This window comes from Nipponia nippon, unplaced genomic scaffold (genome assembly GCF_047370975.1).
Source record: "Nipponia nippon isolate SJK-2023a ecotype South Korea unplaced genomic scaffold, ASM4737097v1 scaffold_8, whole genome shotgun sequence".
NCBI lineage: Eukaryota > Metazoa > Chordata > Aves > Pelecaniformes > Threskiornithidae > Nipponia > Nipponia nippon.
The window spans coordinates 32,818,356-32,844,927 of record NW_028262402.1 but is presented as its reverse complement, the minus strand read 5'-3'; the positions used below and the strand labels follow the sequence as shown (position 1 = coordinate 32,844,927).

General features: G+C 39.7%; 1 protein-coding gene across 2 annotated transcripts in view; it reads left to right on the top strand.

Moving 5' to 3' along the window:
* Window positions 1-26,572, top strand: part of NTRK2 (neurotrophic receptor tyrosine kinase 2) — a 207,988-nt gene that overhangs the window by 23,909 nt on the left and 157,507 nt on the right. For both annotated transcript variants that reach the window (XM_087741303.1, XM_087741304.1), the window contains exons 4-8: window positions 1,627-1,695; window positions 5,452-5,606; window positions 18,812-18,948; window positions 21,950-22,082; window positions 23,660-23,959. In XM_087741303.1, coding sequence (XP_087597429.1) covers window positions 1,627-1,695; window positions 5,452-5,606; window positions 18,812-18,948; window positions 21,950-22,082; window positions 23,660-23,959 — 794 coding nt within the window. The remainder of the gene's footprint in view (window positions 1-1,626; window positions 1,696-5,451; window positions 5,607-18,811; window positions 18,949-21,949; window positions 22,083-23,659; window positions 23,960-26,572) is intronic.

Below are 26,572 nucleotides of genomic sequence, written 5' to 3'. Positions count from 1 at the left end.
TCAAACCTGGTCATCACACGACCCAGAGTTATGTTGCATCACACACGGAGTAGTGAGTGGCATGGGCACCTGTCTGCAGGTAAAGCCCACTGTATCTCTGGTTGTCTTTTGGGAAAGGTAGGATTTAGTTGCTGCACAGGTAGGAGAAGCAGGTGCATGCCTCATTTGGTAATACCACAGGGGCATCCGCATGTGCTGCTTGGCAGTGTCAGAACTGGAGGGGTGAAGAGTTGCCCATGGAGGGATGGGGTTTGATGTGCTTAATGTTGCCTCAGTGCTGCAGACAAAAGCCAAAGTCCATATGTGGATTCAACTTTCTTTCAACCTCCCAACATATGGCTTATACATATTGGGGAAAAAATCATAGTGGCAGTTTTTACTTAAACATGACTTCTGTCCTATATGCAAATTGTACTTTAATTGTGATATATCCGATCAGGGTCCACGAGGCATTTCCACCAGCATCTGCCATAGGGCGGTCTAGTTCACCTGACTAATGAAATAGTAGGTCATCTGGTCTGTTCTCACACATTAGGACTAGTCAATTTGTAAACTTCAGGCTGTTGTTTGTCAGAAGGAATCAACGAGGAAATACAGTAAATAAAATCTCTTAAATATTCTGTTCTAAACGTTTGTAGAAGACCCAATTTGTAATTTCTCTGAAAATTATCTTGTACTCAGAGATCAAGGACTGAAAGTTTGGGAAGTAAAGACTGTGTTCCTTAGGGGGAAAAAAAAAAAAAGATATTTAATCCCTGGTTTTAAATGTAATGCAACTTTAACTATGGAGCCCCTATGGCGCCTTTATAATACCACATAAAACTCGTGTGGTATTTTGGCTCATAACACTGATTTGCACTGTACTGCTGGCAGTTATACAGTTTATTGCTCTCACTGTCTTTAACTGGTGGACTGATAAGACTGTAGAAAAACAGCATTGTTTTGCTTTGGGGTGGAGAAAGCAATTTTGTAAGCCTGGGAGGGGAGGAGTATTTCTGATGCAGATGAACATGTTTTTGCTCTGCATAATGGGAGAGGACCTTTCACTTAATTACCACTGGAAACCGTAAACGCTTAATTGACATAAAAAAGCCCAATATAGGCATTTTACAGTTTTCCTTTTGATCTTCCATGTGGATGCATATTGTACATGCAATTTGAAAAGAATAACTAAAAGGCTCTGATGTGGATGTGTGCTAGCATGTGAGGAAGGCTTATATGAGTACAGAGTTTGGTGCAGCATCAAAGAAAGAGATACACCCATTTCACTTATGAATAAATTGAGCATGTAATTAACACCTGGACTTTACAAAATACTTTTGAAACACAATTAAATCTGCTGCTTTTCTGCAACGAACAGAAGTGCTAAAAGTGAAAATATTGACCCTTGCTGAGTTTGATTTTGAATGTATTTGACTTTAGATGCAGACTGGATTCAAACCCTCTAAACCCATTAAACCATAAAACAAGACTGAGCACCATTCCTTTACAACTGAAGTCAAAGGAATAAGGGCTTTTTAGAGCTGGTTTGAGTTCTTTTTTTTTTTTTTTTTAAGAGACACAAACTGTATTTTCAGTGTAAGAAGAAGCAATTCTAATGAATGCAATCTTTCTCTTTTCCCATAGCAATTTATCCAGAAACAAGCTCTCAAGTTTGTCCAAGAAGCCTTTTCGCCATCTGGGTTTGTCTGATCTGTAAGTTGTCATTTCTTAAAATAAAGTCTATTTTTGGCTGGAGCGGAAGAACAAGACTTTGAAGTTTGTTCTGTTGAAGGTAGAGGTCCATCAATGATGAGGAATGAGATTCTGATCCAAAGAAAGTAGCAATGCTGGACACTTAAATACGGAGAGATTTTCATACCAGGGCTTCAAGAAGGTCAAGTGTATCTTTTAAAACAATGTAGAGGCCAAAATAGCCTCTTCCCTTCAGCTTCAAAATATTTTATTGTGAGGTTAATTCACACAAAACTACCAGTGTTTGTATTAAATATTTAAGCTAGTGAAAATACGGCCTTCTACAGATCTTAAATGAAGCGTCTCTCTCATATTCTTATATTGGCCCCACAGCTGCTATGCTTATGGTTGGCTATTGAAGAATATTTTTATTTTTTCAAATTGTTTTGAGTTGCAGTGTGCTTTATATAATCATTTGGTAATGAAGCACTGGTAAACATATATTTGTTGATTGTTTCAATATTACATTTTTAGCCTCCATTCCATCAAGCAGGACTTCTGTATTGGTACGTGTTCCAAAATTTTGGTCATCTTGTGTGTTCTTTGCTAATATGTGGGACTGCAGAGAGCCTGCAGGAGCTTTGGGAGGGCTGGGGCTGCAGAGGAGAGGGAGATTGCTCACCCGGAGCTCTGAGCAGAGTCAGAAATTGTCCAAAATGCCAGTCTAAGAATTGCAACACCAGCCTTGCAATCCTTGACCTCTTCTGATGAACTTCAGCATGTGAGAAATGAAGTGAGCAAATCCCAGTGCCACAAAAAGAGGTTATACCCGTTAGGCATATTTGTTGATAATTAAGTTGGTATAATCTCTTTCTTTACAGCCCAGGGAACATTGCTCGCTGGAATTTTCTTTCATAACTTGTCAGTCGCCAAGCACTCTGATGGAGAGACTAGCTAGTTGTAGAGCACTCCCATTGCCGTATGCCCTGCAGAGGTCTGTTGGTTCTGAAGTCCCTGTTTCCTCATACGCTGTGTCTAGTCCCTGCCAAGAAGCCATTGTTAGTGTGTCCTTGGTTGTAGGTTCTATGTTTTGTAGTTGTCATGACCTCAGAAAAATAGGTACAGGACTCAGACCAGTGCACAGGGTGAAGCTTGGGCTTCTCCTAATTTTTCTAAGCAGTTAGTGGAGAAATGGAGTCATCTTTGCCCCTCTCCCCAGTTTGCAGAAATAAGAGTGAGTAGTAGTGTAAGAGTGCTGTAGCTTAGGAAGCATGCAAAAAAGGAAGTGACTGCAGTTCTGAAGGCATACTCTGCTCCCAGTTTGTTGGAGTTTGTCTGCTGCCAGTTTACTCTATATAATTATATTATTATTAACAGGTTTGTTCCAAAGCACAAATCAAGCCAGTCTTGAATCTCTCCATCTCAGGTGAACAGCTTCTTTTAGGCTGTGGGTGGAGTGAGGGCTTACAAAGATTTTGAAGGAGAACAACGTCAATGTTGCTGATCATCCTGAAGAATTTGGTTTGCTCCTGGGCAGAAAGAAATAAAAAAGGATTTGGGACAGAGAGTAAGAGAAACAAATGTTACAAATATGTGACAGGAATTATGGAAATGAAGTTTAATGAGGCAGGGAAATAGCACTTGGAGGCAAAACAACTGGCTGATGTGAATTAGGAATGAATATATTTGTGGTGTTAATACCAGACTTAAACCATGGCCATTCACTGTCATGGTAGTAGAAGCAGGGGAAGGGTACTGGGAGTGAGCCAGAATGGATGGTGAGAAGGTTAAACTGAGTAGTATTTGAGGTATGGAGGCAATGTGCGATGGGGGAAGTTGAGAGAGAGAGAGGATACAAAATTGAGGTACAGTGTTGAGGGCTTGGGAAGGAGTTGGAGTGTAGGGTAGAAGAACTAGAGTTATGCAAACAGAGATTGCGATGAAGTGAGATAAACAGATGTGGGGGAAGTGAGGGAAAGAAAGCGGGGCAAAAAAAGGAGAGCCTGAAGGGAGGAAAAACAGTGATAAAATTAGTATCAGCTGAACAATTCTGTTGGTAGGTGGCTAATACATAGGTGGAGAATCAGAAAGAGGAGTGAAAGAAGAGTATTGGAAGGAGAATCCAAGAGGAGAGTGATGCCATAGATAGCTTCTGAGGAGTTGCCTCTAAATCTGACAAACAAGTGTCCTGTTGTTAGCGCTCTTGTAAATCAAAACATAAAGGGATGAAAAGTTCAGGATAGGGTGAAGTACAAGATATGCACCAGGTATTGTAGAGAAGGAGATGCCACTTCGAAAGGCTTCTTTTAGACCAGCTGTAGGTTCAGCTGTAAAATTACAGAAAACAAGATAAAGACATGTGATTTGCTTTTACTAGGTCCCGGTTTCGGCTGGGCCATCATGCCTCTATCCAGCATCCCGCCTCTGATGTACCTAACTCCCTTGGTGGGTTTAACACAAAATAAAACAGTGGAAGAAAAGGACTGCGCAGCCACTGGTCAGGGGAAATTTCTCTTTTGCAGGGAAGTTACAGGATGAAACAGAAGATGGAAAGTAAATCTTGCTCTTTTGAAAATGCATGTTGTAGGTTTTGTCTCAAGGGATCCTAATGTTCATACTTACTTATGTCTTGCACAAGCAGTTCTTGTCCATGCTGTGGTGGTGGTAAAGTCCAGCAGATGACTTCCGTGAATACAAATTGCTCCTTCAGAGACTAGCAAGAATGATCCCTGCAGCTGTTAATCCTCAAAGAACTGCAGGTGGCTTTGGGGGGAACAGGTTACAGCTCTGATAAGCTGAGTTTTTCATGATTTGCGCGCTTAATGTCCTCAGGAGGCATTTATGAGCATAGATTCTGTGAGCAACTTCAGTTTGGTTTCTGTACGTGGAAAATACCCATGAAATTTTGATATGAACAATTGTTCTCCTCGTAATGAGGTGCCTTAAACAGTGCACATGCTTTGTTGGATCTCATCTATGCCTGTAGGAGAAAAAATAACACTGGGTCACTTCTTGCGTAGATGTTTCTGTTCATATTTTATTTGGGCGTTACTGCGTTACATTGTTGTGCAGTTTTATTAAATTTTAAAACTAGAATTTGGTAAGTTTGCTAACCTGTGGTTTAAATTCCATTCCGTATAGCTAGATGATACATTTCTGTTTCAGGGCCATTTTTTCAGTTAGTGTTTCCTCATGACATTACCTAGGGTTTTACTGTGAGATTTTCTAGAGTGTTGTAGTGGATGAATTTTGAAGGTTAGGTAAAATCCTTTTTTATGATTAGAGTTAGTTTGAGCTTGCCTATCATCCATGACTGTTGACTCTATAAAGAATTTACCACCTTACAGCAGAAACTTATTTCTGGCATGATCTTTCTGAGGTAGCTGAGCAGAGAGTCAAGTGTAGAAGAGAGGAATTCTGATCTCTGCTTGACTCTTATGAAATAAAATGGAGCTTGATGGAAAGCTCAGTTCTTCTTGTGCTCCTGATTTACACCAGTGAATTGGAGATAATAGTCGAGCCTCCTGCGTGATCTCTCCGATCTATGACAGCCTGGATTCTTGGTGCAAAGACAGCTTCACTCTACAAGGAAACCATTATCCACTTGTAGCTTACATTGCACTGAGGTTACTAAGGTTGCATTCCTTATCCTTCTTGACTAAAGGGTTCAACTTCTACTTTCACCCAGCTGAGTGCTTGGAGTTCCCCTGCCCCCCATTTTTTTCTATATGCATGACACATTCTGCATTCTAAATAAATTGGGTTTTTTTGCTATAGGATATTGGTGGACAATCCATTCAAGTGTTCCTGTGAAATTATGTGGATCAAGAAATTTCAAGAGACCAAGTTTTACACAGAAACTCAGGATTTATATTGCATAGATGACAACAACAAGAGGACAGCCTTGCTGGATATGAAGGTCCCGAACTGCGGTAATACTCTTTTAACATAAAATTACTGATAAATTATTGTGAGACAGGAAAAACAAACATGGTTTTCTAGAAGATACCTATCAGGATGACAACAGTGCTGCTAAAGGAAAAGGTTTCAGTGGAGATATTAACCACTCAGTGGTCTTCCACCCCACATGGAATAATTCTGGGAGCTTCATGTAAAGCTTTTTTTTTTCCCTTGATCCTTTAAGAATATACCATTATTCAAGTGGAGGAAAACATAATGCTGATTATATACACACAAGAATTACATAAAATGCATGTGCCTTTGTTAAACTAAATAGTAGTCTTTCCAAGCTCAACAGATAGATACAAAATTTTACCTCCTTGAATTTTTTTTCAGGTATTTATGGTTAATGAAGTCTTTATTTTCCTTCAAAAATACAAACTCTAGTGCTAGGAGCATAAGAAGAAAATTCAGAACTGCCTGCTAATAGAGACAAATTAGCAATAGCTCTGTTCTTCACACAGATAAAACTCTACTGAGTTCACTTGTAAAGGCTATGCAAAAGAGTCATAACAAGCTTAGGCCTGTAGCATTTTGCAGCATATAGTTTTCAGTTAGCTTATATGTGTCTGGAGATAGTGGAAAAATGATGTAACAAGATTTTTTTGTATACAACTTTGCTGCCTGTATATGGTCCTGAAACAGCTGGTGAAAGGTTTCACCCAGTAGTTGAAGAGATTTCTCCTCCTCTGTGTACGAGGGGCAGAGGCCGGGTGTTTCTGACATGATGTGAGACCTGCTGGAGCCTGGAGTTCCCTTTGCAGAGCGGGGAGCTGGGGTGCCCAGCAGAAGGCAGGCAAGCAGGAAAGGGAGCAAGGATATGTTCACGGAGGGCTGATTTGGATTGGGAAAGCTGTAAGTGAAGGTGAATAGCAGGAGGAACACAAAAATGGTACCTTTTCTCCATCTACCTTTGCCCATTGAGTGTCCTTTTCTCCACTGCGTTTATGGAGGGTGTGACACCCTCTGATAGCAGCTGCCAGCGAGGAACAGCCATGGAGGGGAGCTGCTGCAGACCCAACATGTGTGGCATTTAGTGGCAGTAATGCGTTTTATGGCCACGTATCATGCCTTGGTCTTGCGTCCAGCTTCCTGCTGGCGCCAGGCGTTGTGGTGAATTCACAACAAAAACGATGCTAGTGTCTGGTGCGATCAAAAAAAAAAAGCAGCCTGTTCAGGGAGTCTTGTGAGCTGCACAGTTGGTCTTGTGTGCTGCAGGATCTGGTTTACCTGAAGTTGGAGATGATACCGAGCTGAGCTAAACAGACCCAAGCGTCGGCTCCAGTTGGATGGACTAGAAGGTAGATCAATCTGCTGGGTGTGGAAAGGTCTCCTGGTGGACTGAGATCCATTAGTACAAACCAGGAGCTCCAGTATAGTCTTTTGTAACATTCTTGGCTGGCACATCCAGAAGCTACCAGGTAGCTAGGATTTTCCTTTGAAAACTTCTGTTGTTAAATACCCAGAATTAAATCGATGAGACATTATTTCTTTCTCCTGAGTTCTTGACCATCTGCAGCCACAAGAGATTTGTCTTTGACCTCTTGATGCTGCGTAGGTGCATGTGTGTGTACACATGTGCGCATCCTGTGGACATATCTTGACTAAAATACTTGCCATGACAAGGGAAGGTGGTACTTCCAACTAGAGCAGGAAGAGGAGGAGAAAAGGTGAGTATATACAACATTCAGATTGGAATTTGCATTATGTGGAGTGTGCATATGGGAAACGTGCATTTTGCTGAAGATCTGTGTGGATGTCAGCACGTGCCTGCAAATTATTTATGTTAGTTTACAGGGTCCAGATATGACTAAACTTTACATAATTGGGTTTTTTCCTTTTTTTTCTTTTCTTTTAGTGATTCTTTCCCCTTAATTTACCTTTTTCAAAATGAACCAATGCAGGACATAGTTTTCTAGTAAAGGTGACAACACAGCCTTTTCCTAGGCACAGAATAGAGAATCCCAGGTGAAGAGGAATGACCGTCTTGGTGAACATGGGCTGTGTTCTGGAAGACATCTGAAAGATCCAATGCATGGCTCTTACTTTCAGTATCTCTGCAGATATTTTTCTGTGTTTAAAAAGACAAGACTTAATTTCAAAAAAACCCGTTAATGAAGCTGGTTTATTTCATTTCCAGAACTTTCTGAGAGGCTAATAGGTAGAACTGAAATAGAAGAAGAATTCAGCTTTTGACATATGCGAACTTTTTTGCATGTGAACTACATGACCTTTTTAGCTCCTTTTGATGTCAAGAGAAATTTTTGGGCATGCAGGCCTTTGAATTTTGGTAATGAAACATATTCTAATTTTCTCTGCTAATGAAATGGTTTCATCCCATCTCTCTGGTTTGTTAAATTTTTTTTGATTTAGAAACTAAACAAACATGCTCTCTTCTTTATGTACAGGTGTTATTAATTACTTCATAATATTATAGTAAGTAGCCTGTACAGTATGTGGTAAATGTCTTTGTAATAGGATGTCTTGCTACTGTGTGCTGTTAATAAATCTCTTGCTGGGAAGTTGGAAGAGGCCACTGTGGTTTCTTGATCATAAGGCTTTGGTTTGTAGATAATTGATGTGAAAATTAGCAAAGTTCTGTGGTACTTTACTTATTGTTTATATGGTGGAAGTGTTCATTAATGTGCTGATTAAAGGCTGTTTGCAATTTAGATGCCATCAGCTTTGTGATTTCTTTTCTTGAGTTTTAAAGTCAGGTATGCTCACTAGAAGATCCTTTCCAGCTACAATATTAAAAGAGTCAATCAATTGTTACAATGTTTGCGGAATTATTTTTTCAACGGCATTTGAAATGTATTTATGTATGATGAAAATTGTTGGATTCTTTTAAGTTTTAAATTCACACTTAGTTACTATGTCAAAGGCTTTTAAGTTGCATCTACCACAGTAGTGTTAGCAGAGGCTTCTGTGTAGAGGAATAGTGGTATTTAGTTTTGCCATTTTCACAGCATTTGCTGGTTGTCTGTACAACATGGCCATCATCTTTTTTTGTTTGTTTGTTTCCACCTGACAAATAACATTAGAAAATGAAAGAGAAAGAGAACTAACTAAATAAACACTTTGTTCTTATTACTACTTCTGTAAGCTCTGGTCACAATTGCCTCTGGTGTATTAAGTCCTTGGATGTGACGCATGTCCTATGCCTGGGGTAAGGTCACTCAAAAGTCTATCAGTCTGCGGATCACCTGGAGCTCACTGAATGCCAAGGAGGCAAGACCATGTCTTTGGGACTGGTTATTCAGGTGTTGGTTACTCTCTGTGGTAGGCATTCAATTACTCAGCTGTTGTTGTTGAACTCTCTGATACTGGAAGAAATCTATTTTTGGGAGAGGCCTGGCTTCCACAGCTGTCTCTGCTGTCCTGTGTGGATTCTTTGTTGCTCTGGATCTCAATCTGGTAATGGCATTTTGTCTTATCTGGCCAATTTAGTTAATCAGACTGTTTTATGTATCCTGGTGTGGTGCTTGATCTGGCTTTCAATTTTGCTTACTGTCCCAGCTTTGTATGCTTATTTATCGTATATTGTTTCTGCAGATGTTTTCTTTCTTGTCATTGGTCATGCATGCTAGCTAAAGTCTGCTGAACAAAGTGGCAAATTAGTCTCATGTACTAATTTGTTGTACATATAACAAATATATGTTCAGACCGGCTGTTTGTTTACATATGCAGCCAGTCAGCAGAAATGTTGTCTGATTTGAGAACTATGGGATTTTATGAATGCTAACATTTTTTTGTCTGTCCCTTCCCTTGCGCGTGAAGTACTGTGGTGTTGCTCTTAGTGCTGCTTCTTGTGTATGACCGACAAAATTTTAGGAAGTTGTTGTAATGTAGAATTACAGTGTAAAGAGGCGGCTTGCGCATTTCTTGCTCGGTTGGGAAAGCCATGAATTTTTACAGGCAGTTGTTCAGATGACTACAAATGGACTGGACTGGATCTGGCTGCATTTCAGCCTCTTTCTGGTGACAGATTTTTGTCCTAGAGGTAAATAAGTAAGTGGTAATATCAGACTGGAGGCAGGTGGTTATAAATTCTAAGGGGGGAAAAAGGCAAACTGAAGGATTGACGCGTTTATTTCTTTGAATTTACAGCAAAGATTTGTCTTATTAGTGAGTCAGTAAAATATGCATTAGATCTTAGGCAATCACAGTGCAATGCAGTCTAAAACCACAAGCAAAGGCATAATCCAGTGGGTGTTGACATTTTTTTCCATTATCAACCAGACTTCACAGATAAGACTATCAGAAGGAGAACATTACAGGCAGAATGAAGTGAGTTTAAAAAAAGCCTTAAACATTCTCCGTGTTTACCTTTCAGAATATTCATGGGCTCTCTAGCCTATATTGTTTATTTTGGCTCAAGAACTAGATGTTATGCATGATGTATGGTGGCAAACTGTTCTTATTTTCTCTGTAAGAGTTTTAGTTCTTATCTGTGATCATGGGCTGCATGAAAAATGTTTTTTATGAGAGTTTTGACAGTAATGGGGTTTCACTGTTGCTCCAAAGTTGAGTTAGAATTTTCCAAACTTAATTAAAACAATTTTCATTATTCCGGCTTCTAAGTGAAAAAACCCAATAATTTATGGATGTTTGAAAAGGCAACAGGAATCTCATTTTCAAAGACATGTACATAACCTCCTTGTGAGCATGCACATTTTTATCTGTTCATGAAGCAACCAGTAACTTTCATACAGATGTCTAGACATATGATACCTAAATCAGGGCTTGTGAATGATGATAGTTGAGTGTATGTGATGTATGTGAATGTCTCATATTTAAAAAAAAGCAGAATTTTGTTTTATAATTCTGATTTAATTTCTGCTTTAACTTCAATGAAGCAGGTTTATAATACAAAGCAGGTTAGAAATAGAAGGAGGTAAGGCATTATCTAAGGGAAAGAAACGTGTCTTTATCACTCAAGTATTGTTCCTGAACTCAGTGCATTGTGCAGGTTTGCAGAGGTACTCTCTATGCCTGACTTGATCTGTCTGTGTAAGTCTGGAGTACTGATCTACTGAGGGAAAACGGATATCTGACTGTTAGCTGGCTGTATTCTTACTTTGCTCTTGCAGTATAACTAGGTGGAGACCAACAACTAGATAACTGTATTCTGAAGTCTGAAGAAAGTACTTTTTTCACTTTAAAAGTGGAGACATTTCATGAAGGCATCCCTTCAGCCATATACTTGGCATACAGTATACTTGATATCAAGAGTCAAACCCATCATTTTACTCGTTTACGTAGTTCTCTGAAAATGTTCCTGTTTCAGGATCACATTTATGACATTGCAATATTTGACAGGTAGGCATTATTTTCAGTATTTCCCGGACACACATGAAATTCCTGAGATAAAGATACAGGAATTGCAACTGCATTACATGCACTTAGTGAATAAGAAGCCATTTGTTACAGGTTTGCGTAAGCTACTTTAGGCCTCATTAACTTGCATTACAAAGCCTGTTCAGCTCTCTGTTATCTGTTGAGCTTGTGGCTGCTGTATTCAGCCCAACTGCACTGAATGTATTTGGTTTTCTTTTGAAAGTTGTTGTGAATAAACTGAAGCTTAAATACCAGTTAAGAACAATTTCTCTGGATGTAATTTAATTTCCTTAACCATTCAGGGAATTTGAGAGAAAACGTGGCTCGGTACCGTCGGGATATTGCTAGCAGGGGAATTGTTGATAAGGTTGATAGCCTCTATAGAAACATATAATCTGAAAATTCTTGCAGACAAACTGTTGATATTAATACTGGGACGAGGTCAATTAAACGATTCAGGTGCTGCAAGATCCTTTCTTAGTCAGCACCTTCCTACTAGAATCCAGGTCAGGCCTAGGGACCGTAAGAGAAACGTCCTGGGCAGAAGCTAAGGAGCTGATGTAAACCTTGGAAAGATAAGCCCTTCATCTGGTTTGAAATGTCAGCAGCAACCTTCAAAGCTTCTGTACAGGTTGACTGCAGAAGACGGCTCGCTGTCCAAGTGAATTTGTTCTGGTGCACGGCTGTTGGTGGTTTTGCCTGCACGGCATTCATGATGGCATTTGAAGCCCTGGATGGGATGACAGTTCTGCGGAGGTTGCGTTTGTTGCTGTAATCATGAAGATGAGTTAGCAAGTTTTGTGGTCTTTGCTGCGGCACACACTGGCTCTACTTACAGAAGTTTGCTTCTAGTGATAATTTCAGTTAAGCAGGAAGTAATGCAGTGTTTAAAGGCAAAGTAAGGGTGTATTGGCTCTGGGAAAGCATACTTTAAAAACTCATCATCTTCCGGTAGAGGTTGTACTTGTTTAATTGTTTTCTGTAAAGGTAGCCAACTGAATGTGACAAGGTGGATTTCTTTCAGTATTTTGAAATATTTGGGTGGCACAGAGAGCTGCCACATCACTCATTCTGCTTCCCAACAGAAAGGCGTTCCTCCACAGGCTAACGAGGTGGGTGTTGTGAGTGTCAGATCTGGCATGGTAGGAACATGAGAGCTGAACTTCTAAGAAGGTATGCTGAAGCAGCAAGCACATCTAGCAAGAAGAGGAACGAAATGAGCTTGTTCAGTGTGCTTATGCCTTCCACCTGGTCATTAGGAAATGCTGAAGGCATGGGAAAGTCTTAAACTGTGGTCTGAATGACTCTCCTCAGGGCTTTGGCAAGGAGACTCTACGTTTGGACTTAATCTCTCCCAATGGTAGCAATTTGTTCTTTTCCTTTCAAAAGGGCATAGCAAGAGCTGCTCCCTTTTTTTTTTTTTTTAGATTTAAAAAAAAAAAAAAAGTAGTTGCTACAGGAGGAGATTTTGTCATCCTTCTCTGGATTCAGGTTCAGTTCAGGAATCTAACCTGCAGCTTCGGGCTTAATGTCCTCACCACCACCCTGCAGAGTGTTCGAGACTATTCTAGCTTAACCCTGTCAGACCTGTGCAAAATACCGTGATCATTGTGAAAAACACCCATCAAGATTTGCTGTTCCACATGGTGAGCCTATCTCTGTTCAGTGGTTATTCAGTGCTCTATTCAATGGCTGTATAATCTCCTAAAGAGTTGAAGACATACTGATCTGGGACAGTTTCTTTAATTTACGTTAACACACGGTGGGCACAGTATGGAAATATGCTGGGGAAAAGGATCATAATTCAGGAGTCCTTTTCCTCTTTCCCCCTTATACCTTCCAGATTAGTGCCTTTACTTTTCATTTTAATCCAAAGGAAATTTCAAGTTTTGTTGTGCATGATGGCAAAGTTACAGCGGAGAGATGGAGAGTAGTGCCTGGTGGTTAGAGCAGTGAAATGAGAAGTTGCAGACTTCTCTTCCCTGTAGCTGGAGACGAAGGTGAACTTTGGGCTCCAGAAAAAAGAAGATATATAAGAGATTATAATTTTTTTTAAATGCTTCTCATTTCTGCTAATTCTGTATTTTATTTGCCTAAGATTTTTTTTTTTTATTTTAATTTAATTTGGTTGTGGTTGTCATCTTGGAGTAACTTCTGTGAGATTTCTGCAATTATCTCTATGTACTGAGCATTTTGATTTTGTGGTTGTGTTAAAACAGGAAATGGAAATAATGATTTAGGTTTCTTTAATTCATGTTTTGCACGTAAACTCTTGGGGTATCCTGTTTATAGTGCTCTAAAGATGCAGCCAGGCTGACTTTTGGCCCTGTCATTCTGCAGACTTTGGTGGAAACATGTCCACTTGGCCCCTGGCTGCAATTTGGCTCAGAGCTTGTTGGCTGCAGACAGTTGCTAACTGAAACACAGGAGGTGTATCACATATCCAACAGCTCCTAGCTTTATAGCTAGGATTACTAGAAAGTTTTTTGCTTTGTTTTTTAAACCCATAAAAGCCCATAGGAAAAGACCTTTGGAATTTGTGAACATTCCTGTATTTTCAAACAAGGCAGAATTTTAACAGAATGATATAAGAAAACTCTGTTTTTCTTACATCTTACATTGATACAACCTGTTCGGAGCCAGTAAGACCTCTGAATTTTGCAGATCCATGTGTGCAGTTCTTAACAAATTGCATGTCAACCATCCTGTTTTCAGGCTCCAGACAGTACAAGTAGTGGGTGTTACCAACCTGTACTGTACTGCTGTAACTACTTGTATGTTTTCTCCCTAAAGAGAAAAAGCAAAACCAGGGGAGCCAAGAACCTTGGACTGTATTGAAACCTTATGTGAGGCAAGCAGACTGGATTTGCGCCACTGTATCTTAAGAATTACAGGGAATATTTTATAAATCCGTGGTTCTGGTAGTCTGCCTTTACATGGTTCAGTTTGATAGATGGTTGCTGGCTCAGTATTAATTTAATCATTCTGGGTCTGTTGTATTTATTGTGAAGATGATTAAGGATTTCAGGTAAGGATTAAAATGACCTTGTTAAAATTCAGATGCAGCTGGCTAGTTTTGAGAAAAAAAAATTGTCAATTTTTTCTTGGTAACTGCTTGTTCTTATCACAGAACAGGCTGACCTGCAGAACTGTGCCAAGCAAAAAAGAGATGTCATGGGCCACATTGAAAACCATTTAGTGACACTGCGTCATGGCTAGACTCCTGGGAGTTTGTCGACAGACCGATGAAAATCAGGGTCTTAGCATGCAAAGGATGGCATAAATGAATGCAATATTGGATTTATGGTATTCTCTCAGGTGCTCATTTCTTCATCATGTCATTTCTTAGGTATTAGTGAGGCTAATTGACCATATTGAGAGAATTTTTTGGTGAAGGTTTTTGAGCAGCTGAACAAATCCCAGAACTGAACAGATGAGAGCTGAAGCTGAAAAAGTCAGTCTGGAAATAATTTTGTAAAACGTTTTGTAACTGCGTAGTCAGTTAACCAGCGAAACAACATCTTGGGTGTAATGGTGGATTCTTTTCTCCTTGCTTAAGACCTTCTTCTAAAAGCTGCTGTAGTGTACTGGCTAGAGCATTAGCTTGGTGCTGAGAGTTGAGTTACAGACTACAGAGTTTGTATTAATACTCAGCTATTTCTTAATTAGGTCATATCCTTTGTTTGACATAGAGTGACAGTCTGGCTCTACCAAGGCCAGTGTAAGTTTTCTGTAGAAAGTACTAAGTAGCAGCATGAAGACTTTGAAAGCCCTCTAGGAATTTAGGCACGTTCCTTTTATTAATTTCCATTGACAGTTGTGTAGCCAAATGCTGTAGTAACCTTTGAAAATTTCATCCAAAGTATTTGCTTTTGTGATTGCTGAAGTCCCAGCTGTGCACAGTGAAGATATGAGTCATTCCCTAGTGATGCTTGACAGTTCCACTGTCTGATGGCCTCGGGCCATTGGTTTGCACTAACGATGGTCTGTGAAGGTAAATAGCGCCCCCCCCCCCCCTTAAAGGAGGGCTTGTTCCTTCTAAAGCATAAGAAGATATTTGGAGAGACTCAGCTGACATAAATGGGTTCCTCCTGCTTGTCTCTGTTGTGTCCAGTCGTGCTGGGGTGAGGGAAGTGACTGCTTATTCTAATCCAGAGCTGCCAGTTCCCAGGAATAAAGTGTTGTCAATTTGAATATGAGAACAGATATTCTGTATGTGATGAAATAACATAGCTGTTATATACCCATACATAATGAAACACATGGATTTTAGTGTACGCTTTCATCTACTGAACTGCATAACTCTTTACATTACAGTTTAAAATTCTCAGTAGCAGGTTCTGTCCTCTTATTTTCATAGAGATTGAAAAGCTGCTTCTTTGAGAAGAAAGGGGACTGAGAAAACTAAATGAAACTGAGCGGTCTTAAGAAGATCATTCAGAAACTCTCTTTTCTCTGTCCCGTCAGAACAGGAGAGCACTCAGTGAACTTGAATGTCACAGACAAATTTCAGAACTGGTGAAAGGGAATGGCTCTTGTATACGGCTGGACAGCATGCCTGTGAAACTCATTGCTGCAGAAGGCTATTAAGGCCAAGAATATAGCAAACTTAAAAAAGAAATCGGATACTAGCAGGGTTATTACTGATACCCAGAATTATAATAATTAACGCTATCAATGCTTGAAAGAGATATTGTGTTTCGAGCATTGGGGCACAGGGTAATCTCTGTCTGAGAGATATCAAGATGAGACTTGTGGAAAGATGATGTCATGTCTACCTTGCATGGGCTCTTATGCTACAGTCTAAACTTACTTTGCTAGAAGTATACAGAAGTATTTGAACTTGTTGTCTGATTGCTTATATCAATTACTGTATACAGAGTCCTTTAAAATGTACATCCATATCAACAGAAGTGATAGTCATCTAAAACACTGTGTTGAACCAAATTAAGTCAGGAGTAAATGCAGCATGGTTGGATATCTGTGAAATTGTGTAGGTGTCAAAATGCTACTGACTCGTATAAATGGTCTCACACTACACTGAGCGTACATACTCAGCATATGTGTCTGTTAGGGTGCATTGTGGTTTTTTAAATACAGTTATTTTTCAGTACAGGTTTTGCTGCTTAGTCTCATTGCTTTATTTGTAAGTCCAGTGTATCACATTTTCTAGATACGAGGTCTTACGCTACTGTCTGCTTTTTCCAAACAGAGCCACTTCTCAACTAGTGTGTACTCTGCTGTGGAGCAATCTGGGTGCCACTGGAAATAAAAGCCAAAATGACCTTGCAGTTAAAGTTCACTAACTCAAGATATCCAACCAGAAAAAATGAATCCCAAGGCAATTCTTGTATGTGTTTCCCACCCACCACTTAGGACTGGGAAAGGGAGTAAAAGAAAACACACACAATAATGTGATTATTCTATTCTATTCTGTTCTGTTCTGTTCTGTTCTGTTCTACTTATACTTTTTTGCTGCAGTGTTTTCTGCTGGGTCTTGCAACTGGTTTTTAGTGTAACTTTAGGAATCTATAGAATAATAAGCACTATTATTTTATAACCTTCTGGCAGGATACAAACATGATGTAGCTGTTTCCTTCAGAGATATAACACCAACATGACGTGTGCAGACTTTTGCAAATAAACAGAACTAGATCTAATTCTGGGTGGGAATCAGAACCAGTACCAGAGGAATTAAACTTCAGTTGCCTATCCTGTAAATAAACACACTGCAGGAAGAAGTTGTCTCAGAACTTAACAGCTATTAAAGGAGGGCTCTAAGGGACCAAAGTTGTTTTTATTTTTGCTTACATGAGAGATTTCATGTGAAATGATGTGTTAGCAGGAGCTGTGCAGGCTTGCACAGTGAAACGCTAATCTCTCATGTAGACCTCGTCCTGAGTGCTAGGGCCAGGAAGAAGTGGGGAGCTTTAATCTCTTTCAATGTTCGGGTCTGGCAAGAGTAGTTGGAATGATTTTCAGAGGTGGTGTGGAAGTGTAACTTTATAAAGCAAATGATCTCATTACTTCTTTCCCTGTTCCCTAACCAGCATAATTAATATCCCAATGTTCCCTAAGAGTGGTTTTATTTCCTGCCCAGCTAGTTGACAGACAGTGCTGAGATTTGAATTCACAGCAGGCAAGAGCAGATGGCTACCTTTGCTAACAGATTACTGCATCAAAGCGTACAAACTGTCCAGCTCTGTCTCAATAAACCTCAACGTATGATTTATAAAGTGAACATAATAGAAGAAATCCATGATGCCTGTAACGGGAATCATATTACAGCACTACTTAAAGCACTGGCAGAACTGCCTAAGCAGTTATTGTATACTTGTGCTGATCTTCAAATCTTATTAGGCAAGAAAGCATTGCCTGGAAAATTGTTTCCTTTGGTATTCCTCTCATTTAATTTTTATTGAACTAATTAAACTTAAAGGGAGATTTCCAGTACATATAGCTTCTATTGAAGTTCTAGCAAACATATTAATGTGTTCATATGGGTTTGATGGTTAATTGTTTGAATGGGACTTTTTACATAAGCAAAAAAGTCTCTGCTAAACTTCTGTACCTGCAAGTCCATGATGAAACTACTGTACTCTTAACTGAAAACCAAAACTAAACAAAAAAAAAAAAGAGAACCGTTATTTCAGAAAAAGAAAAGTCATTTCAAGATCATGCACTCTTATCCAGCACAGCAGATAAGCATGGTTAGTTGAGATGATAAGTTGCAAGTAAAACTTTCCTGGAACAGTTGATGAGAAATGGCTTATAAAGGAGGCCAAGGCTTTTTACAGAGTGTAGCAGCTCCAAATGATGGCACTGTATCTTTTAAGAAAGATACGATATTTCTAGCATGTTGCGTAATTATTTGCTATGTAAATAAATATGAAATGTGAGGTTCTCTGAGCCTGAAGTCTATTGGTATTGCTGGCATTATTTTTGAAGAGGGTCAGTCTATAATTCCTTCTGTTTTTGTAAGCATTCAGCATATATTTACTCTTCGGGAAGCTCCCATTGCTTTGGGTGCTGAAGAATGAGACACAGTGATTTATAGCTCTGTGAGATGGAGGGGCAGTCCTAATCCTTGCAAAATGTGGACTTGTTTCCTGGTGAGTCCTACCATCTCACTGCATTTCTGCTTTCTTGAGGGCAATAGCTAAGTCTGCTGAGGTGCCTTGGATAGCAGCTCTGCGCAATTGCTAACCCTTTCTTCTGTCCTTTCTCTCCTCTGGTTGATCTGTTCAGTGCTCTGTTTCCCTCACTTTGTACTTAAGATCTAGGTTTTGCGCTGCTCTCTGTGAGCTGTGTCTCTGTATGAGAGGGAGGGCTGCAATCTCTTGTGTGATACTGGGAGCCAATGGGATTTTTCTGACAGTTTTGTGGAGAACAGTGGGAATACCACAATGTCAGTTTGTGGAAAATAGAGGTTGCTTTGCAGCTGTTACAAAGAGACAGATTAAATTTCCTGTTTTAAAGAATAAGGGAAGGTGGGTTTTTTTCATTTTGAAGTTAAAACCTGAAGTTAGGATAACTTCTGTTTACCCACCTGAAACGTTTCCCTGTATAATTAGCTCAATGTATACAGTAATGTTTTCTTAGGACATAAAGCAGAAGAGGCACAGAAAAATGTTACGTGACAGCTTGAAGATTGTAGTTACGTGTTTCCAAAGATGCTGTTTGTACCCCCTGACTGAATAGTAACTGACCACAGTGAATATCTGATTTGGCAGTGCTCTTGCTTGCATTTATACAGCTTGCTTAGAAATGAGTGGTGTCTCTTTCTGTCAAATACAAATGCATGTGGTTTTTTTTGTTGCTGTTGTTTTTGTTGTAGACTTGCCCTCAGCAAACTTAAGCAATTACAACATCACCGTGGTGGAAGGAAAGAGCGTCACATTGTACTGTGATACTACTGGCGGGCCACCCCCTAATGTGTCCTGGGTGCTCACTAATCTTGTTTCAAACCACGAGGTAAGTTTCATATTCAAATACGTGACAATTCAGAAACAGGAGATACCTGCTGAAGGGTGGAATGAAGGTTCATGTCCAGCTTCAGTTAACTTTTTATTAAAAAGATTAAACAAAAAATTGATGTTGGAATTACATGTATTTTACAATTACTTTCAATCCAGGGTGACTGCCGCAGTGCTTTTGGAGAATGGCAGACATCTGCTCCTTGAGACCCTGATTTGCACTGGTTTTTTGATGCTCACTTGTAAATGAACGTAGTGTAAATTTCTGGAAGTAATGTGGTGAATTGGGATACTGAGACACAAGGGCTTTCTTATTATCACTGATACCTGCATACAGAGACTAAATCTAATCTACCCTAATCATGAAAAAAGCTTTGTGTCTGTAATTTTATTATATTTTCATGCCAAAAGCTTGGTGTGTTGGAATTTTGTTATAAATATTTTGTCGCTTGTTTAGTTTTCCTTCAACAAACAAAGCAACAACAGGAAGCCTTGGAAACTGAAGTGAAGGTTCTGCTAAAAAGAATGGCAGCCTTTTTTAATGAAGTATGAAGACGCTTCCTCAATAAAATCATCTAGGCAGGAGGAATTTTGTTTTCTGAGATCTTTGTATTCTGTGTCCTTACTTCAGACTGTGTGCACACTGGAGATAGAGTGTTTTAAGTTCTTTCTGATGGAAGTGTTGATAAGAGGAGGCATATAAGCAGATCTCTAACATGCAGCTGCTGACCTCTTACATCGCCACTATTTACACAGTGGGCAAGACCCTCTGTTATTTACAATTTTATGGCATTGGCTTTCCTACATTCGTGGTGGTGCAGACTGCCTAAAGCTTCCTGGTCTGTACAAAGTGCGGGATGTGTACTTCCAGAACTGTTCCTGCAGTGCGGAAGAGACAGAACCTCTGGGGTCTCGTAATCTTTGTACTTTTTTCCTTGAGGTCATTATATTGGGCCTGTATAGAATTTGACTAGCCTGTCTTTCAAGCTCTCATAAGTAAGAGCTCTGCGGTGCTCTAGTTTTATTTTTAAAATTTTCTCTAATCTGTAAAAGTACCCAAAGGCATCAGTCGTCATCAAGAACAAGAAGTTAAAACAGTTTGCAGAACCTACGCCAAGTTGTGCTCTTTCTTTTTCTTTTTCTTTTTTTTTTTTTTTTGAGTTATGAGCCAAAACAAATGTGGGATGCTGTTCAGAAAGTGAGATCACCTCATTTTTTAACCCTGCTATCTTTGAAATGCCATGGTCAGTTTGCTTCAAGCTTTCCAGAAATATTCTGTCCTGGCATAACTTCATCTTAACATTTTAGAGGGGCTCATAATATAGGCTAGCTACAACCTTAGCCGTGGAGCACAGTAGTCTTTTCAGTAGCAGAAGAATGAGTGCCTTTTAAACATCATTTGCCACTCACAACTATCCTTCCCTTTTCTGTGAGTGTTGTTTTTGGTTTCCTTTCTCTCACATCTCCGTTTCTGCCTCCCTTTTCTTCACCTCCTATGTTGCTTTTGCCTGTTTTTTCTCTCTTTCCTGTTTTACAAAAAGAGACCTTAACAAAAGTTAAAACTAAACTCTAGTCCTGCAAAGTTAACTGCACGCTCTCAGTTTCTGTGCTGATGTATAATCCGATTGATGTTGGTTAGATTTTTCTTGCTCTAGATTTCAGCCCTGAGCCTGCGATTGAGCCCCTCTGCTTTCGGTCCAGCTTTGAGCACTGCTCACCTGTGAGAGCTGCATATAGAGAAATCTGTAATGGCGTGTTTGCTTTTCCGCTCACCTCCCCCAGTGTCACACTGAAGTCAAAGGGACATTTAACTTGAGTGGAGTTAAGGTGTCATCTTGAGGTTCAAAATTCTGGTCCCACAGGACTGTAGACAGGAGTGTTCCCACGTGTTCCTGTTGACTGCCGCTGAAAGTCACTGTGGTGTTACAGATGCAGTGTGTCATTCGTGTTCCGCGCAGCACTGAAGTGTACGTGTACACTAAGAAAACTACCTCAAAAGTAGTTTTTAAAAATGATCCTAATTATTGTTTATTTTCTGAATATGTTTTGGTTCTTTTCCTTTTTCAGAAAATAGTCTTGCATTTTATGAAAAATTCAAGTATGGAAATAGTAATTATGTAGAGATCATATGAAGGACCTGTTTTAAGAAAACAAGACTCTAACAGCTAGCTTTGCCAGCTATTTTTTTTTTTTTTTTTTTTTTTGGTAATTCAGCCCTATTTGCTTTATTCAGTGTTCCATAGCTGCATATTCAGTATGGCATTTAAGGTTGTAAATGAGCACTGAGCTTTCTAAGAATCAAATTTTCTAAGAATCATAATTCTTACCTTAATTACCCTGTGCTTAAACACATAAAACAGTACTTGGGCAGTAGCTTAGGTAGCAGAAGGTACGTAATTTCTCGTGGAAGGTTTCATGAGAAGGAGCAGCTTTAAAGAGAAAGTTGGCTAAGGAGGAGGGAGAAGACATTGTTGTCAAGGTGCAGCAGAGCTCAGAAGGCAGTAGGGGAAGAGATGTCAAGCGTAAGTGTAAAGAAAAGAGACAAAAGGAAGAGTAAAGCAAGGATTGAGCAGAATATAGGTGGGAAGAAAAAGTTCAAGAGGAGCAGAGATAGACCGTAGAAATCGGTCGTGAAGTGGAAGAGAGGGATGAACAAGGGTATGGGTAGAGAAAAAACCATTTGTGTGGAGGGGAGGAAGTATTTAAAAAAATAAGCAGAAACTGAAAATGACAGGACAGAAAAATGGTTGAGTGCACTGTTTGTAGCAGGACTTTCAGAGCTTTGAATCCGCTGCCACTGACAGTTAGAACTGGTTCTGTAGGTGCTTTGTGTCTGTTTGGATGAGACACTAAAGTAAGGCTTTGGTTAATTGTGGACTGATATGGCTAAAAGGAAGGGAAAATGAAAAATGCCATTCAGCTGTGGCCAATGATTCCCTCCCTCTCCCTTGTTCTTTATGCTGCGGTTGACGCATAGATGTTTTTCTGCTCGCTTGTAGAGTGACACAAGCAAGAACCCTGCCTCGCTAACCATAAAGAACGTTTCATCCATGGACAGCGGGCTGTGGATTTCCTGCCTAGCAGAGAACATTGTGGGAGAGGACCAAGCCTCTGCCGAGCTCACGGTATTCTGTACGTACGCAGGCCTCCATACAGCTCCCGAGGCCAAACTGCGTTGGCAGCAACTGTTTCGGGTATAAATATTTTTTGGGGCACACAGGCTGTTGAAACAAAAACCCTTAAGGCATGTGAACTATCTACTGCAGTTAATGCTGGGAGTAGCCCAACCAGCAGTTGTTGTATTTATCTGCTTCAGCCGTGCGTTCTGCAAAAAAAGTTTTTCTAAAGGCTTTATCTTCCAGTTAGAATGATCTGTAAGGTCTGTAACCCAGAGTACTCAATGGCACTGTCGGTGTGGGAAGGTTTGTAATGTACATGTACATACACACTGTCTGAGTGTGCATGTACATACGCACTGTCTGAGGAATTAAGAAGTGTGAATGCATCAAAAGCTCATAGTGAACGCTCATAGAATTATAAGAGGTTACAAATGTTTAAGTTCTTATTATCTAAAGCAACAACTGCTTTGTTCAAAAAATAACACGCTTGCAACATTTGTACTGCCAGATGTAAATTTATTTGTCATAGCTTTGAATAATATACTTACTTGTCCCAGCCAAGGAAGGGGGAGGGGACATGTAGTGTAGAGGCACTGACTTCTTAGATCTAAGCTCCAGCCTGAATTCATTTTATGTGAACTAGACAGCATGTTTTCACAAGTTGCAACCCTCTGTTTAATTGAAGATGGGAATGGAACGCTTTGTAGATGGCAAACTTTGTTCAGCATGTGCTCATGACAGAGTAAACTAGAAAAATCACTGTAGATGTAGGTTTGTAGGTTGGAATTGGATATGTAATAGCTATAGGAAGGGACATAAACTAGAAATGTTTGAACAGTGTAAATGAGATTCTGAGGTTGGCACTGTTGTGAGCAATAAAAGGGAGTATAACTAGATGAAATTGGATGCAGTTAAGAATAAGTATTAAGGAAGATTTCCCAATAGTGAAATAATGGGGAAGGTGTTGGAATAATCTCCTGAGGGAAACAGAACAAGTCTGTAAACTTGAGGCATTTAGCAGGTTTGAACAAAGAATGAGAAAAAATATAGTAGAAAATTGTCTTTCCCTGACAGAAAAATCCAGGGAATTAAGTCAGCTGTTCTGGCTTTGATTCTGTGAAGAAAATAATCTGAAAGCTTGGATTCCTAGCTGAACACATTTCCAGTACTACTTGCTTTTGGCCAGCTTTTAAATATTGTCAATACTGTTGTGTTCCTTCAGCACTCCTCTGCACCATTTTTTCAGCAGGGTAAAGCTAAAATGTCTCTCTCCCCCTTCTCAGTGATCCAGTAACTGAACTTCCCACACCTTACAGGGTTTAAGTGATTTCACAGGTGTTTAGTCTTTGGAACTAGTTTGTTTTGTTTCTTTCGAAAGAATGGCTTCATTTCAGTTGTGAGCATAGTACTCTAGGCAGAGCAGTGGGTTCCTGTGTGAGCATCCTCCAAATGGGTATCATTCCTACTAATAACATACTTTCGTACTGACGAATGAAAAATACTTGTCTGACAACTTTGTGGGGAGGGAGGGAAGGGAGGAAAGACATGTTCAGAATATTCTGATGTTCTTCACTCTTTTTTCCAATGTAGTTGCACCAAATATCACGTTTATTGAATCTCCAACCCCGGACCACCACTGGTGTATTCCATTCACTGTGAAAGGGAACCCTAAGCCCACATTGCAGTGGTTCTATGAAGGGGCTATACTGAATGAGTCTGAATACATCTGTACTAAAATACATGTTATCAATCAAAGTGAATACCACGGCTGCCTTCAGCTGGACAATCCTACCCACCTGAATAATGGTGCTTATACCTTACTGGCAAAGAATGAGTATGGAGAGGATGAAAAACGGGTTGATGCTCATTTCATGTCAGTGCCTGGAGATGGTGAGTATAATTTTTTTTTTATGTTAGCAATTGCAAATTGATGACACTGTGGAGACAGTGCTCCTGGCCAGTTTAACTCTTTTGGAAGAAGCTTTTTATATGCTTTTTTTTTTCCTCTCTGAATGAATGTCTTCAAGATTAGTTGTAAAATAATGTTTTTATTGAGCATTTTCTTCTTGTTAATTGCTTCTGAAGGGAGGCCACGCTAGTGCCCTTTGAGTAACCATCCTCAGTGCCAGCTAAGGCTAGTAAAAGGTTGCTGTTCCTGAGGTATTCTCAAGCCTGAGTTCTGATCCTGGAAAGCACTGAGCACCAGTTCAGCCAATCTGTAAGTTTTAATGCACTGCATATGAATGCAACTAGGCAGTGTATCCAAGGTCACGGGGGATGCCTATGTAGCATCTAGTGCCGTGTTGCAAAATCAATTGTGCAGTCTGGTGAGTTGATGATAGTATGTTGTTTAGGTCACCAGAGGGAGCTGGAGAGAAAACAACCCAGAGGCAGGATGGACAACGTCTCAGGTCCTCACAGGCGTTTTCAGTGTCCAGTTCCCATTCGTTTCGGTGGAGGTTGGGCACCTACATGCCTGGGAATATCCACGCTCAAGATGGTTGCTGTTAAATATATGCATCTTCAGTTGCTCTAAAGGCTCTGCCTCAGCCCTCCTAAATGTTACATGAGCAGGCTCAAGGTGGACTAACTCATCGAACTGCAGGGACTACTGTAGGTGATTGATGTTCACCGTGGTTTGATCTTTTCCCACATCTTCAAAACCATATGTGAAGTGACTGTAAGAGTAAGAAGGCATACATGTAAGCATATTGCTGTAAGTGGAAAAAAATGAGTGGACCTTGCACAGCTGGAGTGGAAATAAAGGCATGTTTTTGCGCAAATAATTGCACAGTCATATCTGAAAATATGAGGATGTGTGTACCTTTGGCTTTTTAGCCATGGGGTATAAATAGCTGCCTTCTTTTTTGAAACAGCAGTGTGCAGTGCTAATGTTATCTGGCAGGAAAAAAAGTGAATATTTAAATTCTCTCTCCTACATTGCAGGCTACAGACAGTAAAAATATGGTCTGTATTTAACATTCTTCCCTATCAGGTCAGTCTGCTGTAGGGAGAGAGGTGGCAGGTCTTTTGCTTTCCCACCCTTAGAAGGAGAAGGTGAAGAGCTGATACAACCAGGCTTTATTTACTCCTGCTGTCCTTAGTGCTCCTCTCCTCTTTTTTCTCTGGAGTTCTTCCTTAAATAGACTCATTACAGAAACATGCCGTGGTTTCAGCTACTGGCATCCTCTAATACTGCATTATAACGGTTCAGTAAAACAGTTCACCTCATAAATGTTCTGCATAAAATAGAAGTTCTCTTACACCCTGATTATTTAATATGAACCTGGGTTCATTTTCTTAACAGAATAACATTTCCTCTAATACATTTAGGTGATTTTTTTGTCTTTGATCCAAATCCCTTTTACTCTTCTGTTTTTCCTTTATGCTTCTTCCCTGTACACTGAAAATTTCCTAGTTGTGGCTTTTTAAATCAGTAAATAGAATTGTAGGTATCCTCCAGATTAGAAAGACAGCATTATTTATTTGTTCCACCCTCTTTATACTCATAAGGAGTATAAGTCTGCCAAGATAATCTGTGCTGTGTTCTTTCAGCATTTCCCAAGCTCTGTGGCGGATTAAACTTCACAGAAAGAGTATAGAGGAAACTGGACTATGTATAGACAGGATGTAACTGCATTAGAAATCAGTTCATGCGTAGTGGATGGCACCAAACCAGTCTTAAAAATTAACAACAGGGGAAATTGCTTATCTACTTAGCCTTCTCAATATTGTTTTTATTAGTGGGGCTTTTTCCTATAAGAATCATGGCATTGAGCTTTAGAAAATGTCACAACATTGTTGTCTCCTCCACTGAAGCTGGCATAAAAGCAAATGTTAAAAAACTAGAATCCTCTCTGCATTGTATTACAATTTTTGTTTTAAATTATTACTATTTAAAGTACTGTCAGGCTTTTTCAAACCCTTAAAAGGCTTTTTCAGTGCTGTCGTTACTGTGTAGTTTCTTCTTTTGGCCCACATATTGTACAATGAAGCATAAAGATTAAGGCCCACGCCCTGGTATTATGTTCATTTCCATGCCTTCATGACTGAATCAAATACCAGCCCTGATGTTTCATGGGGTGGGGTATACTCACTGAGCTTTAAACTGATTCTCTGGTTATTGCATCACTTACGGGCAAATTCTCTGAAGGTAAAAACAAAAGAAAATAAAAAAACCCCCACTCACCTATAATCCATACATCTATCTAAATTAAATACAACTAAGTCTGAAGCATGTTCTGTCATCCACACTGTAATACTCCACTTTCAAAGTTGCATTAAACATGATAAAGACATGATTTGTACTAAGATGCTGTCAATTTCCAGCATGCTACTTGCAGAACATTTTTCACTGGTCTGAGGATGCAGGCTTAAAGGAGAGGAAAGCATGTACCACAGTGGGATTTGCATTGAGTTAATGATAACACAGTTAATGTTGTAAATTAAGACTTTGTTTAAAATATGAAGGCCTGGAGGAGTAAATTTCATATTCTATTAGCT